This window comes from Sorex araneus, chromosome X (genome assembly GCF_027595985.1).
Source record: "Sorex araneus isolate mSorAra2 chromosome X, mSorAra2.pri, whole genome shotgun sequence".
Classification (NCBI taxonomy): domain Eukaryota; kingdom Metazoa; phylum Chordata; class Mammalia; order Eulipotyphla; family Soricidae; genus Sorex; species Sorex araneus.
In genome coordinates this window covers 103337097-103355429 of record NC_073313.1, presented here as the reverse complement: position 1 = coordinate 103355429, position 18333 = coordinate 103337097, and the positions used below count along the sequence as shown (strand labels likewise).

The 18333-nt window shown below is 39.1% G+C and overlaps 1 protein-coding gene across 1 annotated transcript in view; it reads right to left on the bottom strand.

Moving 5' to 3' along the window:
- Window positions 1-18333, bottom strand: part of RADX (RPA1 related single stranded DNA binding protein, X-linked) — an 82495-nt gene that overhangs the window by 52329 nt on the left and 11833 nt on the right. Inside the window, exons 4-6 of the mRNA XM_055121134.1 lie at window positions 4621-4729; window positions 4140-4231; window positions 3883-4005 (exon numbers count right to left, since the gene is read on the bottom strand). Coding sequence (XP_054977109.1) covers window positions 3883-4005; window positions 4140-4231; window positions 4621-4729 — 324 coding nt within the window. The remainder of the gene's footprint in view (window positions 1-3882; window positions 4006-4139; window positions 4232-4620; window positions 4730-18333) is intronic.

Here is an 18333-nt window from a genome sequence, read left to right as displayed (position 1 = left end):
GGGATGGGTATTCGAGCATTGTATAACTGAGATTTAAACCTGAAAACTTTGTAACTTTCCACATGGTGACTCAATAAAAAATTAAAAAAAAAAAACTAGCACTGTAAAAAAAAATAAAAAAAATAAATAAAATCTCAGGGCTGAGTGTAATAAAGATGTTACTGGTGCCCGCTTGAATAAATCGACGAACAACGGGATGACAGTGATAAAGTGATACCTTAAGCTTTACAGTATAGGACAAGTCTTTTTTAAATTTTTTTAAAAATTTGATTGAATCATTGTGAGATAGTTACAAGCTTTCATGTTTGGGTTACAATCTCACAATGATCAAACACCCATCCCTCCACCAATGCACATTCCCCACCACCAATTTCCCTGGTATACCCCCTTTTTCCCACTCTCCCACTGCCTCTATGGCAGACAATATTCCCCATGCTCTCTCTCTACTTTTGGGCATTATAGCTTGCAACACAGACACTGAGAGGTCATCATGTTTGATCCATTATCTACTTTTGGCATGCATCTCCCATCCCAACTGGTTCCTCCAGCCATCATTTTCTTTTTTTTTTAAATTTATTTATTTTTAATTAGAGAATCACCGTGAGGGTACAGTTACAGATTTATACACTTTTGTGCTTATACTTCCCTCATACAAAGTTTGGGAACCCATCCCTTCACCAGTGCCCATTCTCCACCACCCGTAAACCCAGTGTCCCTCCCACCCTCCCCAATCCCATCTCCCCCCCACCCCACCCTGCCACTGTGGCAGGGCATTCCCTTCTGTTCTCTCTCTCTATTTAGCTTCTACGGCCCACAATAAAGGTGTTGAGTGGCCACTGTGCTCAGTCTCTAGCCCTCATTCAGCCGGCAACTCCCTTCCCCCGCATGGCCTTCGACTACATTATAGTTGGTGATCGCTTCTCTGAGTTGCCCTTTCCCCAGAACGTGAGGCCAGCCTCGAAGCCATGGAGTCAACCTCCTGGTACTTATTTCTACAGTTCTTGGGTGTTAGTCTCCCACTCTGTTATTCTATATACCATAGATGAGTGCAATCTTTCTATGTCTGTCTCTCTCTTTCTGACTCATTTCACTCAGCATGAAACTTTTCATGCCCATCCACTTGACTACAAAATTCTTGACCTCCTTTTTTCTAACAGCTGCATAGTATTCCATTGTATAGATGTACCAAAGTTTCCTCAACCAGTCATCCGTTCTGGGGCATTCGGGTTTTTTCCAGATTCTGGCTATTGTAAACAGTGCTGCGATGAACATACATGTGCAGATGTTGTTTCGATTGTACTTTTTTGCCTCTCTGGGATATATTCCCAGCAGTGGTATTGCTGGGTCAAATGGGAATTCAATATCTAATTTTTTGAGAGTCGTCCAAATTGTTTTCCAGAAGGGCTGAACCAGTCGGCATTCCCACCAGCAGTGAAGAAGGGTCCCTTTCTCCCCACATCCTCTCCAACAGCGGTTGCTTTTGTTCTTTTGGATGTGTGCTAGTCTCTGTGGTGTGAGGTGGTATCTCAAAGTTGTTTTGATCTGCATCTCTCTGATGATTAGTGATGCAGAGCACTTTTTCATGTGCCTTTTGGCCATTCGTATTTCTTCCTTGGTAAAGTTTCTGTTCATTTCTTCGCCCCATTTTTTGATGGGGTTGGATGTTTTCTTCTTGTAGAGTTCAACCAGTGCTTTATATACCATTGATATCAACCCCTTATCTGATGGGTATTGTGTAAATATCCTTTCCCATTCTGTGGATAGTCTTTGTATTCTGGTCACTATATCTCTTGCGGTGCAGAAGCTTTTTAGTTTAATGTAGTCCCATTTGTTGATCTCTGTTTTTACTAGATTGCTTAGTTCCGTGTCACCTTTGAAGATACCTTTATCTTCAATATCGTGGAGGGTTTCGCCGACATTGTCTTCAATGTACCTTATGGTTTGTGGTCTAATGTTGAGGTCTTTAATCCATTTTGATCTGACTTTTGTGCATGGTGTCAGGTCAAGGTCTAAACCCATTTTTTTGCATGCGGTTGTCCAGTTGTGCCAGCACCATTTGTTAAAGAGGCTTTCCTTGCTCCACTTCACATCTCTTGCTCCCTTATCAAAGATTAGATGGTCATACATTTGGGGTTGTGTGTAGGGATATTCCACCCTGTTCCATTGGTCTACGGCTCTGCCTTTGTTCCAGTACCATGCTGTTTTAATTGTTACTGCTTTGTAGTAAAGTTTGAGGTTGGGGATGGTGATGCCTCCCATCATCTTTTTCCCAAGAATTGTTTTAGCTATCCTTGGACGTTTGTTATTCCATATGAATTTTAGGATTGCTTGATCCATTTCTTTGAAGAATGTCATGGGTATACTTATAGGGATCGCATTGAATCTGTATAATTCCAGCCATCATTTTCTTAGTGATCCCTTCTCTATTCCATCTGCCTTCTCCCCTCTGCTCATGAAGCAGTCTGTATAGGACAAGTCTTATATCACCATTTCTATACACCTTACTCTTCAATTTGATATACTAAAATAATTCATAAAGCCCATCAGCTCTGTTTGCTAGAACGTATGCTGAAAAGAATTCATGAAAATTTTAACAGTCTTCAGACTAACTTTACTTATAATAGCCAACAAATGGGAAAAAAACCTAAGTGTGTACAGATAAATATGTGATAAAGCTACAAAATGGAATACTATTCAGCTGTAAAAGATTCAATTCTGACATTTTCAGTAAAATAGTTGGGGCTAGAGATATTTTGCTTAGTGAAATAAATAGTCACACTGATAAATAGCTAACATATTTCACTCATATATGGTATATATAGAAAAATCAAAAAGGCAAACTAATTGAGACAAAATAAAATTTTAAAATATAAGATCAATTAATGGTTACCAGAAGAGGAGAAAAAAGGTGGATAAATTGGTACAGCTATATGGTATAGGAAATAATTGACTTTCAATAGTAAAGTTAAAATATAAACATGATGCACATCTGAAACTTACACTATGATGTAATATTACTTAAAATATTTTAGGAGTCAAAGAGATAATATAGAGGGTAGGGCATTTGCCTCGCATGTGGCTGATCTGGCATCCCATACGGTCCCTCGATTCCTCTACGAATAAACCCTGAGCACCACTGGGTGTGGCCCCCAAATCCAAAATTTTTTAAAAATGTTGTTCAGTTAATTAACCCAGACAATTTTCTTTCTGTTTCATACTTTTTAATTTTGGACGACAGAAAGGCCTCCCCAACATTGCTAGGGGCCTGCGGGATATTCCCAGTGATATTCACTCACTGGTATAGACCTGATATTTCACAGCTCAGGCTGGCAATGTTGCAATGTTTAGTAGTGCTAGCAGACATAGGGCTGCATCTGGCAGTGCTCACAGATCTTATGGTATAAAGGATTAAATAGCTTAGGTGGTTTTTAGTTTTATATTGTTTGGCCATTCTCAGTGGTGTTCAGGAATTATTCCTGGCTCTGCAGTCAGGAAATACTCCCGGCAGGGTTCTGGAGAGCCATATAGGATACTAGGGTTGGAACCAGAATCAACTGTGTGTAAAGCAAATGCTTTACCTGGTTCACTTTCTCTAACCTCTGAAATTTTAAATTTTTATGTCTGAAATGCTAGCAATGAGAATTGATTTGATAAGAGCACTTGTTTTTGGAAAAACTGATTTCAGTGCAAATTAGAAAACCAGAAAATGGTTAATATATATAGTAGCAAATATATTAATATAGAAAATATGTAAACATGCCATTAGATTGTCTGCATTAGCTAAATTAATCATGTGACTTTGCAAATGGGTTTATTCTAGCATTTTTAGGCTACTGCTCCTATTTACAAAAATAAAAAGATAAAAATATTAGAACTGCGTACGTGGGGAAATACTTGTAAACACTTCTGGCTGAGATGTAGAAAACAGTTTCACTATAAATGGAAGTTTTGAAGTCCCATCAATAACATGAATCCAGCGATATATCCAAAAATCTTCATGGTTTTCTGTATGGATAGAATATTAAAATAAATGAATAATGATAATTAATTATTATAAATAAATGATGATTAATTATACAATATAACCGCAGGGCTATTCACTGAAGCACTTTATATTACTTCTACCTTTAAAAACTTACCTTTCTTTCTTGACCTCTGAACTCTTCCTACAAAAACTACAAAGCCAATAATATCACAAATAGTATTTTCTGGTACATTATCCAATTCTGATCTAAAAAAGAAAAAGAGTCAAACACAGTATTTTTAAAAAGTGAAAAAGCATCCTATAATTATTATTGTGAAAAAGCACATATATGTAATTGATATGACAAATTTTGTGTATATTTTAAGCAAAGAATGATGAATTATTTCAGTTTTTTACATTAAAAAGTATTATTTCAGGGTCCAGAGAGATAGTACATTGGCATGACACTTGTCCTGCATGCAACCAACCCATATTCTATCTCCACCACTCCACATGGTCTCCCAAGCTTTTTAGGAGTGATCCCTGAGCACAAAGCCAGATATTAGTCGTGAGCACCACTGTGTGGCCCTAAAATCAAAATAACTAAATTAGTTAAAATGCATTATTTCAGATATTTTACAAGAAACTACTTTTACCTTAAGAGAAAGTGGTGTTTTAATCTTGGCAATTCCCATGCTGGTTTCACCTGTATTTCTGGAATTAGAGTTATATTATTTGGAGAATCATGAAGGCTCAAGCAGATTTCTGAAAAACAAATATATTACTTTTGATATGTCTGCAAACCTATAAAATACTTAAGTGTATAAACTGATTAAAAATAATAGATTGAAAACTTTGAGCCTACCACTAAACCTAGAACAATATCAATAGCTTTCTTCAGGCCCCATTTGATACAATCACTTATACACCCTCCATGGGTTAATCAAACCTTAAATTTTCTACTTTATTATTTCATCAATTAAAAATTATCACAAGTGCTTTTCCCCTAACAAAATGCTGTCTGGATTTCTTCGTTTTGAATTTTATTTAAATGTAATAATATACACACAGTATTCAGGGTACTATTTTTCACTTAGCATTATAGTGCTTACATTCATCCAAGTAGCTTCATAAGGCAGATTTTACTCTTATTATCAATAAGAAATGCTTTGCATTTAACTATACGAGAATAATGTTAAATACATGCCATTATATTTAAAGGAACATTATAGTATAGTGCTATATCATATGGACTGGAGCGAAAGCAAAGCGGGTAAGACATTTGCCTTGCATGCGACCGACTTGGGTTTGATTTCTCCATCCCTCTCGAAGAGCCTGGCAAGCTACCGAGAATATCTCATCTGCCCGGCAGAACCTGGCAAGTTACCATGGTGTATTCAATATGCCCAAAAACTCACAATGTCTCACAATGTCTCACAATGGAGACATTGCTGGTGCCCACTCGAGCAAATCGGATGAGTAACGGGACAACAGTGCTACTATATCACAGTTTATCCAATATTGTGTTGATGGGTATCTGTAATTCCAGCTTTTACTATGATTAATAAGATTGCTAGGACAATTTTTATACATAAACCCTTATGCATCGGAGTTTTCCTAAGGAATTATACCCAGGAAGGAAAACCCAGGTTGAACAATTTGTAAATGTTCTGCTCTACGGGATAATTCCAATCATCTTAATTAATGAACCCACTTACACTTCTGCTAACAATGTGTGAAAATCATATTATCCAGGACCTCTTCAAATTTTGGTATTGTCCAATTAATTTTTGTTTAATCCAAGGATATAAACTAGAAATTATTGTAATTGTATTTCACATTTCCCTTTCCTCTAATTAGACTTAATTTTTCTACATCTAGGGTTCTCTTTCTCCTTCCTCCCATCCCCTTCCTTCCCTCTCCTTTCTATCCTCTTCCTTCCTTCTCTCTCTTTCTTTTTATCTCCCTCTTTCTCTCTTACTGTATTTTCTTTCTTTTTTGGATCAACACCCACCAGTGCTCAGGGATTACCCTGGCAGACCTTGAGGAGACAGTTTCTGGTGCCAGAGATCAAAGCTAGGTCGACCACATGCAAGGAAAGCACTCTACCAGCTGAACTACAGCTATGACTCTAGATTTGTTTCTTGATTCTGTGTTGTGACTTACTAGTCAATCTGTCTATAACTATGCCAGCACTACATAGTCATAAGTACTTATAGCTTTATAAGAAGTCATATTTATTTATCTTATACAGGCACTGCTATTTCTAAAGTTTTTAATGACCATGGCATTCAGTGTCTCAACTCCAAAACCACACTGACATTTGTAGGACAAGTCCTTGCTTCTTCTTCAGAACTTTATTAGGTTTTTATCACAAGTATCTTGCTTATTATTAATAACTGTGTGCTTCAGAAATTTTCTAACCAGTTTGTCAGATCCAGGAAAAAAACTATAATGAAACAGTAATAAATCAATAAATCACATATGCGAGACTTAACACATTGATGAAATTGAGAATGAACTATCTGGGGACAAGATATTTCATCTAGGGGTTTTAATGTCTTTCAATACAGTACTATACTATAAGATTCTTCTAATAGATTTTTTACATTTTATTAGATTAATTTCTGGATATATTATAGATACTGTTAGCGATACATATTGCATTTTGGGAATTATAAATTTAATTCTGCTATTTAAGTACACAAGACTAGCTGATGCTTGCATGTTGATTTTATAGCTAGCTAGCTGTGCCAGCCTTATTACATTTTAATCTTTTCTATTATCTTGGTTTTTTTTGCTGTAGAAAATAATTTGATTGTGAATAGTTGAGAATGTTGAGCTTTTCTTTAAAATCCTTATGCTCAAAATGCATTTTATACTCTCACAGTGTCTAAAACAGTCACAAAATATTAAATACAATATTTAATATATAAAATACAACATGGAGGAGGCATTCATGTTCCCTATTTTAAAATGACTGTTTAAAATATTTCCATTAAGCGATGAACAAGTCAGAAGGAGAGGGACAGACATAGAATGATTTCACTCATTTGTGGGATATACAAAATATACACATAGTAGGAGACAAATAGCCAAGGACAGTAGAAACAAGGCGAGAAGGACTGGCTCACTAGATGGAAGCTTGTAATAAGCAGTGGTGGTGGGAGGGCAATTAGAATAGAGAAGTCCACGATGACAATGATAACTGGAAATGATATCTCTGGAAAAGGACTGAGTGCTTTAAGTATGTAAAGGGATAAACATGCTGTACCCATGTTGCCAACCATAAAGTACAAAAGGAAAGAGACAAAAAGAGAGTGAGAGAGAGAGCAAGCGAGTGAGGAGAAAGAGAGTAAGAGAGAGCAAGTGAGTGAGGAGAAAGGGAATAAGAGAGAGCAAGTGAGTAAGGAGAGAGAAAGAGAGAAAAAGAAAAAGAGAGAGAAGGGAAGTCCCTGCCACAGAGACAGAGTGGCTGGAGGAAAACTAGGGACATCTGTGGGAAATGTATACTGAAGGAAAGGGGGTTGGAACATTGTATGGCTGAAACTCAATCCTGAACAACTCTGTAACTGTGTATCTCAAGGTGTTTCAATAAAAAAAAATTAATTTTTTTTCATTAAAAGCTGACTGCTGCATTGTTTAGATTTTATTAACATCATTTACCAGGTTAAAGAAGATTCCTTCTACTGGCTATTTTCTTTTCAAAATTTATGAGTGGACTTAACAAACTTAAGTTAATGGATTGACAAAAGAGATTTAAGAAATTCCTTTTGTGCCCCTACTAGGATGAATATTATCTTCCATAATGTGTCTATATGGGATTCGATATTAACACTTGATAAATGATACTTGATGTATAAACAAACTTTGCATTGCTAGAGAATAACGCAACTTCATCATACTGTGATAAACTTTTTGCATATATGTGAATTCAGTTTGCTAACATTCTCTTCAGATTGTCTCATGGCCAGAGCAAACCTATAGTTTTTTTTCTTTCATAGCAGTCTTGTTTGATTTTAGTTATCGAGACTATATTGGTAAGGAAAGAATGAATTAGAGAGTATGCTCTCTTGGTCTATTCTCTGAAACAGCTTTGGAACGATATATTTACTGAATGTTTGGCAGCATTTGTCTATAAAATAATGTGTACCTCTTATTTTCTTGATGCTATTTTCTTTCTGTAAGAGTTTAATCATCTGATTCAATTTATTTGATAGTTATGGAACTACCTGGATTTTTTATTTCTGTTTTTGCCAGAAATACTTCTGTAAGAACTTGCTGTGTTGCAAGTATTAATTCAAGATGAGTGTACTTAATGGCTTCTCCTATCTGTTAACAGCCAGGTATCTAGAAAATTTACTTTACTTTCATGAGTTTGTCTAATTTATCCTGCTCAGAATACTTAAACTACCCTGCTATTTTTTTTCTAACACCCACTCTTACTTTCTTCCATGCAACCAAGTTTCTTACTCTCTTGCCGTTTTCCCCTCAAACATGTTTATTCTCATTTCTCCTTCATCATATTTTAAGTTTATTGCCATTATTTTCAGCTTAGTTTGTGCATATTAAACATCTGCCACCCCCGAAAGACTTCTGTTTTAATTGGGGGGCCACACCTGATGATGTCCAAACCCTCCTCCTGGCTCTGCACTAAGGGGTTACTGTATACTGGTATACTGTATACTGGTTGGTACATGTATAGTGCCAGGGAACAAACTTAGGTTGACCACATGTAAGGCTAGTACCTTCCCACTGTTCTATCTATCTATTATTTTGTTGTATTTTTATGCTGCACTAAGCAATGTTCTAAATGCTTACTCCTGGCTCTGTGCTCAGGAATTATTCTTTATGGACTCAGGGAACTATACGTAGTGCAGAGAATCAAACTAGGGTTGGCCACATGCAAGGCAAGAGCCCTACTGGCTGTACTATTGCTGCAGCCCAAAGAAAACATTTTTAAGGGTGAAATTTTATATTACTTCTCTTTGTATCTCCTGTGTCTAGTAAGGTTTACAGAACTGTGTTTTCCCTTCAAAAGATCATCATCAGTTTGAGATAAGTAATTTAAAAAATGGGGGCCACATCCAACAGTGTTCAGAGGACACAAGTCTACTTTAGGTCTGATTGGTCATGCAATACTGGGAACTACAAGAAGTATTCTCAGCAGAGCTCAAAGGCTGCCAGCACTACATTTGACATTGTGGGGTGGGCATAATTGTCAGATGTGTGTGAACTCATGCATGTGTCATGTGCTTTAACAGTTAACCTATCTCCCCAACATGACACACAAGTTTTTCTTTGGAGGATGAGATCAAACCACTCTTAGTGATTTTCAGGGCTTACTCCTGGCTTTGCGATCAGGGAATCATTCCTGGTGGTATGTCCTTTCAAGGGACATATGTGGTCTGGGGGTTTGAATCAGAGGCAGCTGCGTGCAGGGCAAGTGCCTTACCCTCTGCACAAGACAGATAATTAAAAATTCATTAATCAGGCCGTCTGCGTCCCCCAGTTTCTGAAGCCACCCCCCGCCCTCCCTGTGCACCCCATCTCCCGAACCGGCTTTGTAACTGCGCACGTCCTTCAGCCATTAGCTTAGGCTGACACTATAAAAGCTGTCAGTGAATAAGGGAAGTTTAGCACAATCAGAGCCCCTTCTTCCCACAAGAAGGAAGAGGAATAAATAACTACAAAGTTCCAACTCTATACTTCCATAACAATATGAAGAAGCAGCGAAAATCCCCTCCGCGAAGAGAGGGGGAAGAAAAGATACCAGAAACCTCAACAGGGGCTACTCACATCTACGACCTCTCAGATAAACAATTCAGAGAGGAAATCTGGAGGAGACTCGACCTACTCCAAGCAAATATGGAACAGACATCCAATAAATTAAGGGAGGAGATGAATGAAGCACTGGAACGGTCTTCCAAGAAAATCCAGGAAGAAGTGAGAGCAGAAATTTCAAACCTTCGAACGGAAGTGTCACAAATAAAGGAATCGGTAGATGAAAAAAAAATCTCACTAGATGCCCTCAACAGCAGAATGACTACAGCCGAAGACAGAATCAGCGATCTGGAAGATGAGCTGCAGAAAGCTTATAGACAACAACAAATCATGGCCAAAGACCTCAAAATGGCTATAGAGCGAATCAGAGCCCTGGGAGAAGACTTCAAGAGGAACAACATAAGAATCATTGGAGTACCAGAACCACAGGGAAGTAACCCCAATGAAAAAAACACAATCAAAGACATCATTGCTAAGAAATTCCCAGAGCTGGAGAAGGCAGGCATCCAGACACAAGGAGTCCGAAGAGTACCAGCAAAAAGAGACCCGAATAAAAAGACCCCAAGGCATATCATAGTCAGAATGACGGATACCATGGATAGAGACACAATTCTGCAAGCAGCAAGGTCAAGGAAGGAAATCACATACAAAGGAGCACCCCTCAGATTTACAGCCGATCTGTCAGAAGAAACCCTCCGAGCCCGAAGACAATGGTGGGACATAGTGAAAAAACTCAACGAAATGAATGCCTCACCAAGAATACTTTATCCGGCTAAACTCTCACTCAAACTCGAAGGAACGATACACTATTTCTCGGATAAACAACAGCTCAGGAACTTCATAGACTCAAAACCAATCTTGAAAGAAGGTCTAAAGGGGCTACTGTAAGACAAGGAGGAGCCCCATAAGAACAACAAACCCCACAGAAAGATGACACAAAACCCCATCACAATAATCTCTCTCAATGTCAATGGCCTAAATGCACCTATCAAGAGACACAGAGTGGCTAAATGGATCCGGAAATAAAACCCAACATTCTGTTGCCTGCAAGAAACACACCTGAACAAACAGAGTAAACATAGACTCAAAGTCAAAGGATGGAAAACAATCCTGCAAGCAAACAACCCCCTTAAAAAAGCTGGAGTGGCCATCCTGGTATCCGACAACATAGATTTCAGGATTAAAAAGATCAAAAGGGACAGCGAAGGTCATTTTCTGTTTATCAAGGGATATGTACAACAGGAAGAAATCATACTCTTAAACGTATACGCTCCTAACGAACGACCGGTTAAATATTTAAAACAACTCCTAACAGACTTCAAAGAGGACATCACTAACAACACAATTGTAGTCGGAGACTTCAATACGGCCTTATTGCCTCTAGATAGATCCACAAGAACAAAACTCAACAAGGAAACACTGACTCTGAAAGAAGAAATTGAAGAGAGAGGCCTAATAGACCTATACAGGGCCTTACACCCCAAAAAGAAAGAATACACATTCTTTTCCAGTGCACACGGATCATTTTCTAAAATAGACCATTTACTGGGCCCCAGAACATACCTCAATAGAATCTGAAAAATAGAAATTGTATCAACCATCTTTTCAGACCACGATGCGCTGAAGATAGAAGCTAACCCTCACAAATACGGAAAATCAAATCAAACACCTGGAAATTAAACAACTCAATGTTGAACAATGAGTGGGTCAGGAAGGAAATCAAGGAAGAAATCAAAAGATACTTAGAAACAAATGAGAATGAAGACACGAGCTGCCAAAACCTATGGGACGCAGCTAAAGCCGTGCTAAGGGGAAAATTTATAGCTCTCCAAGCATTCCTCAGGAAGGAAGAAAGGGCCCACATAGACAGCCTGACTTCACGACTCAAGACCTTAGAAAAATACCAGAAAAGGGAACCCAAACCAGATCGAAGGAAAGAAATAATAAAAATTAGAGCAGAAATTAATGACATGGAAACCAAAAAGACAATCCGAAAGATCAATGAAACAAAGAGCTGGTTCTTCGAGAAAATAAACAAGATTGATAAACCGCTAGCAAGACTCACAAAGAGAGAAAGAGAAAGAACCCTAATAAATCGAATCAGAAATGAAAAGGGGGACATAATAACAGAAACCAGTGAGATTCAAAAGATCATTAGAGACTACTTCGAATGTCTATATGCCACAAAGCAGGAGAACCTAAAAGAAATGGATGGATTCCTCGATTCTTACAATCTCCCAAGACTGAACAAAGAAGACTTGGAATACCTGAATAGACCCATCAATGTTAAGGAAATTGAAACTGTGATCAAAAACCTCCCCAAAAACAAAAGCCCAGGCCCAGATGGTTTCACTGGCGAATTCTTCCAAACATTTAAAGAAGACCTGCTGCCTGTTTTCCTCAAACGTTTCCAGGAAATTGAAAAAACAGAAAATCTCCCAAACAGTTTCTATGAAGCACACATCTCCCTAATACCAAAAGCAAACAAAGACACCACTAAGAAAGAAAATTACAGACCAATTTCCCTGATGAACACCGATGCGAAGATCCTCAACAAAATACTGGCAAATAGGATCCAACAACTCATCAAAAAGATCATACATCACGACCAAGTGGGATTCATCCCGGGGATGCAAGGATGGTTTAACATTCGGAAATCAATCAACATAATCCACCATATCAATAAAAGCAAAGATAAAAACCATATGATCATATCAATAGATGCAGAGAAAGCATTTGACAAGATCCAACATCCTTTCATGATGAAAACCCTCGTCAAAATGGGGTTTGGAGGAACTTTCCTCAAGATAGTCGAAGCAATCTATCACAAGCCTACGGCAAGCATTATCCTCAACGGGGAAAAACTAAGGGCCTTTCCTCTGAGATCAGGCACAAGACAAGGATGCCCACTCTCACCACTCCTCTTCAATATAGTACTGGAAGTACTTGCGATAGCTATTAGACAAGAAAAAGAGATTAAGGGCATCCAGATAGGAAAGGAAGAAATCAAACTCTCACTATTTGGAGACGACATGATACTATATCTAGAGAAGCCTAAAGCCTCTACTAAGAAACTCTTAGAAACAATAGACTTATACAGTAAAGTTGCAGACTACAAAATCAATACCCAAAAATCCATGGCCTTCATATATGCAAACAATGAGGCAGAGGAAAGGGACATGAAAAAAGCAATCCCATTCACAATCGTGCCCCAGAAAATCAAGTACCTCGGAATCAGCTTAACTAAGGAAGTAAAAGACCTCTACAAAGAAAACTACAAAATCCTACTCCATGAAATCAAAGAGGACATGAGGAAATGGAATCATATACCCTGCTCGTGGATAGGGAGAATCAATGTTGTCAAAATGGCAATACTCCCCAAAGCATTATACAGATTCAACGCGATCCCTATAATTATACCCATGACATTCTTCAAAGAAATGGATCAAGCAATCCTAAAATTCATATGGAACAACAGACGTCCAAGGACAGCTAAAACAATTCTTGGGAAAAAGACGATGGGAGGTATCACCCTCCCCAACCTCAATCTTTACTACAAAGCAGTAACAATTAAAAAAGCATGGTACTGGAACAAAGGCAGAGCCGTAGACCAATGGAACAGGGTGGAATACCCTTACACACAACCCCAAATGTATGATCATCTAATCTTTGATAAGGGAGCAAGAGATGTGAAGTGGAGCAAGGAAAGCCTCTTTAACAAATGGTGCTGGCACAACTGGACAACCACATGCAAAAAAATGGGCGTAGACCTTGACCTGACACCATGCACAAAAGTCAGATCAAAATGGATTAAAGACCTCAACATTAGACCACAAACCATAAGGTACATTGAAAACAAGGTCGGCAAAACCCTCCACGATATTGAAGATAAAGGTATCTTCAAAGGTGACACAGAACTAAGCAATCTAGTAAAAACAGAGATCAACAAATGGGACTACATTAAACTAAAAAGCTTTTGCACCGCAAAAGATACAGTGACCAGAACCCAAAGACTATCTACAGAATGGGAAAGGATATTTACACAATACCCATCAGATAAGGGGTTCATATCAATGGTATATAAAGCACTGGTTGAACTTCACAAGAAGAAAACATCCAACCCCATCAAAAAATGGGGCGAAGAAATGAACAGAAACTTTACCAAGGAAGAAATACGAATGGCCAAAAGGCACATGAAAAAGTGCTCTACATCACTAATCTTCAGAGAGATGCAGATCAAAACAACCATGAGATACCACCTCACACCACAGAGAATAGCACACATCCAAAAGAACAAAAGCAACCGCTGTTGGAGTGGATATGGGGAGAAAGGGACCTTTCTTCACTGCTGGTGGGAATGCCGACTGGTTCAGCCCTTCTGGAAAACAATTTGGACGATTCTCAAAAAATTAGATATTGAACTCCCATTTGACCCAGCAATACCACTGCTGGGAATATATCCCAGAGAGGCAAAAAAGTATAATCGAAACGACATCTGCACATGTATGTTCATCGCAGCACTGTTTACAATAGCCAGAATATGGAAAAAACCCGAATGCCACAGAACGGATGACTGTTTGAGGAAACTTTGGTACATCTATACAATGGAATACTATGCAGCTGTTAGAAAAAAGGAGGTCAAGAATTTTGTAGTTAAGTGGATGGGCATGAAAAGTTTCATGCTTAGTGAAATGAGTCAGAAAGAGAGAGACAGATATAGAGAGATTGCACTCATCTATGGTATACAGAATAACAGAGTGGGAGACTAACACCCAAGAACTGTAGAAATAAGTACCAGGAGGTTGACTCCATGGCTTCGAGGCTGGCCTCACGTTCTGGGGAAAGGGCAACTCAGAGAAGCGATCACCAACTATAATGTAGTCGAAGGCCATGCGGGGGAAGGGAGTTGCGGGCTGAATGAGGGCTAGAGACTGAGCACAGTGGCCACTCAACACCTTTATTGTGGGCCGTAGAAGCTAAATAGAGAGAGAGAACAGAAGGGAATGCCCTGCCACAGTGGCAGGGTGGGGTGGGGGGGAAATGGGATTGGGGAGGGTGGGAGGGACGCTGGGTTCACGGGTGGTGGAGAATGGGCACTGGTGAAGGGATGGGTTCCCGAACTTTGTATGAGGGAATTATAAGCACAAAAGTGTATAAATCTGTAACTGTACCCTCACGGTGATTCTCTAATTAAAAATATATAAATTAAAAAAAAATTAAAAAATTCATTAATCAGCAGTTTTCAATCCTGGCTGCATGTTAGAATTACCTAAGAATTTTTATACACATCTGTCTGTCTGTCTGTCTATCTATCTATCTATCTATCTATCTATCTATTATCTATCTATCTATCTATCTATCTATCCATCCATCCATGTATGTATAATGTTTGAGCCATATCTGGTTGAGCTTAGGAGCTATTCCTAAATTGGTGCTCAGGGAACCATACAATGTTGGAACTAAAACCTGGGGTTCCAGCATACCTACAAAGCAAATATCCCAAACCTTTGAACTATTTCCTTATCCCCAAGAGTCATAAAGTATATCAATATTGCAGATGTTATCTCAGAGTAAATAAGTCAGAATGGGGTACCAGTAATTCTTTAAAACTCTGTGCAGGATAGAAGTATCAGTCAGGATTGAGATCTACTTATACATGTAGGCTCTGAAAACTATGACCTGCAGATGATTGCCTAATATTGCAAATAAAACTTTTTCTATGAACACAACCATACTGTCTTTTGTTTGTTTGTTTTGAGACCACATGGATCAAACAGAGGGCTCTCACATGCAAAATATATGTTCCAGACCTTTGATCCATCTCCCCCATATTTAGTTATCTAGTTTATATACTTAACTCTGACTTACATTCTACTTCTATCTTCCATTCTACTAAAGAATAGCTTATGATATAGATTATATGGATTATATAGTCTAAAGTTTAATTTGTTTCTTTATAGAAATAGCTTGCTTCCTTCTGATAAAGATGAGGAAAGGACCTATTTTTATCAGTCATGAGAGAAAATAGAAATTGATTCTAATAGCTACAAAGTATAAGTAAAAATCATATTTTCAACATACTGTCATCAAGACTTCCTTTAAAATAATAATTTTTCAGGGTCTGAGAGGAAGTTCTGCTGGTGACAGATTTTTTTCTTGCACATAGCTGACCTGGGTTTGATCAATCTGCAGGACTGCATGCATATGGTTCCCTAAGCCCTATCAGGAGTGACCCCTGAGCAGTGTTAAGCCTAGGGCCTGAGAAGAGCCAGGTATTCTCTCCCACCACCCAAAGAAATAAAAATAACAATTTAGGGGGCTGGAGAGAAAGTATAGGGTTTCAAGTGTCTGTCTTGCATGCAGCCAACAGTGAGTTTCATCCCAGCACCACAGAGTTCCCCAAGCATCATTGAATGAAGCCCTGGTGGATCGCTGAGCACCTACAGGCCACCCAGTATTCCAGTAATATCTTGCACCATAGGGCTCCAGCAGCACTGCATACTTGGACCTTTAACTGTGGGCTGGTTGGCAGGCGAATTCCCCCAGGTGTCTTGAACATTTGAGAGTCCTTCCCCCAATTCTTTTTTGTATTTATTTGAAAGTATATACCCTTTCAGATCTTAGAAAGTTTCCCTAACTAAGGTCCTATAAACACTATGCAAATGTTACACTGTCTTTGTTTCAGTTTCCATACTACGTTTGTACTGATTACATGCTGTCTATAGTCCTACTTTCCTATTTTTGTTATAGTTGTTGCTGTTGGACCACACCTGGCAATGCTCAGGGGTTATTCCTGACGCTGTAATCAGGAATAACTTCTTGCAGTATTCGGGCAACCATGGGGGTCACCAGAGATTGAACCCAGGTCAGTTGAGTGCAAGGCAAATGTCCTACCCACTGAATATTGCTCAGCCCATCAACTGCTTCTAACCTTTAAAACCTTAAATTAGTGCCAGACACATTTCTACATTTGCCTACAGACATGTACAATGGTGATTTAATTTTCCCCTTTATACCAGAAAACAAAATCTGTAGTAGAAAAAATAGTAGGTTTGGCTGCCGAGAGGTGACCCCGGGGGCCGCACGCATGTGCGGCTCCTCCACAGCTGCACCCACGTGAATCCAGACCCAGCTGAACCAACTACAACATGGACTGCTCTTGCAGATTGTTTCCAGCCAGAGAACTAAGCTGCGACCCCCATGCCCGCCCGGGAGGGGAAAGGTATTTCTCTCTCTCGCCTGTCCCTTCCCGGGGATGAAGGGCGTGGGGGCCGCCATATTATGACGACCACAGACGGGATTTTATGACAAAAACTGCAGCAAAAGGGCGCGAGGGTGCTCTTGGGAAGGTGGGAGGCACCGGCCCCTCCCACTGCTGCCGAGATGTGACCCCGGGGACCTCACACGTGTGCGGCTCCTCCACAGCTGCACCCGTGTGAATCCAGACCCAGCTGAACCAACTACAACATGGACTGCTCCTAGCAGATTGTTTCCAGCCAGAGAACTAAGCCTCGACCCCATGCCTGCCCGGGAGGGGAAAGGTATTTCTCTCTCTCGCCTGTCCCTTCCCGGGGATGAAGGGCGTGGGGACCGCCATATTATGACGACCACAGATGGGGTTTACAAGCTTGCAATGATCGAATATCGGAAGAAATCTACCTGGACTTAGTTGTTAAAGTACAGAAATACAAATCCGCGAGACCTCATTTCTCTTCACAACAGGTCTGACTCTAGTGGGGTGCTCCTAATAATAATGGTGAGGTTTGTGTTGAAATATTGAATGTAACCAAAGTAAATAGAAATTAAAGTGAAATTTATCAGTTACAAGCCGGGGGGGGGGCGGTGCGGGGGTGGGCGGGTGGGATGGGAGGTGTACTGTTTTTTTTTTTTTTTTTTGTCTTCAGTGGTGGGATATGGGCACTGGTGAAGGGATGGTTTTTTCAGCATTGTATGACTAAGACTTAAGCCTGAAAGCATTGTAATTTTCCACATGGTGATTCAATAAAATAAATATTTTTTTAAAAAATAGTAGGTTTTATACAAGGAAATATAGATTTTGGTTTTCACTATGACAGTGATTTGTTATGTAACATTAGAAAAAAATCACTTATTTGACCTGTTACTGATAAAGACTATCTCAGTGAAGCAGTTATGTCATCTAAACTTGCTCGGTTGTGGAAAAGGACATATACATTGGTAGAAATAATTTATGCTGTTACTTAGCTCTCTCTTGTCCACTTTTATTGTATTTTCTTAAATAATTGTAGCAATATACAAACGTTATCAGTTCAATTTACTTGATGCTAATTAAGAATGAAAAGATAAGGACTGGAGCAATACTACAGTGGGTAGGGCACTTGCCTTACATGAAACAGACCTGAGTTTGATCTGTGGCACCCCATGTGGTTCCAAGTTCACCAGGAGTGATCCTGGAGCACACGGGCTCCAGGATCCTGTGAGTAGTAAATCCTGACTACTGCCGAGTGTGGCCCCCGAAACAAAAAAATTAAAAATAGTGGACTACCTGTATATACTATCTATATAGTGACTTGTTTACCCCAAAAGACGTGAATTATGTCTAATAA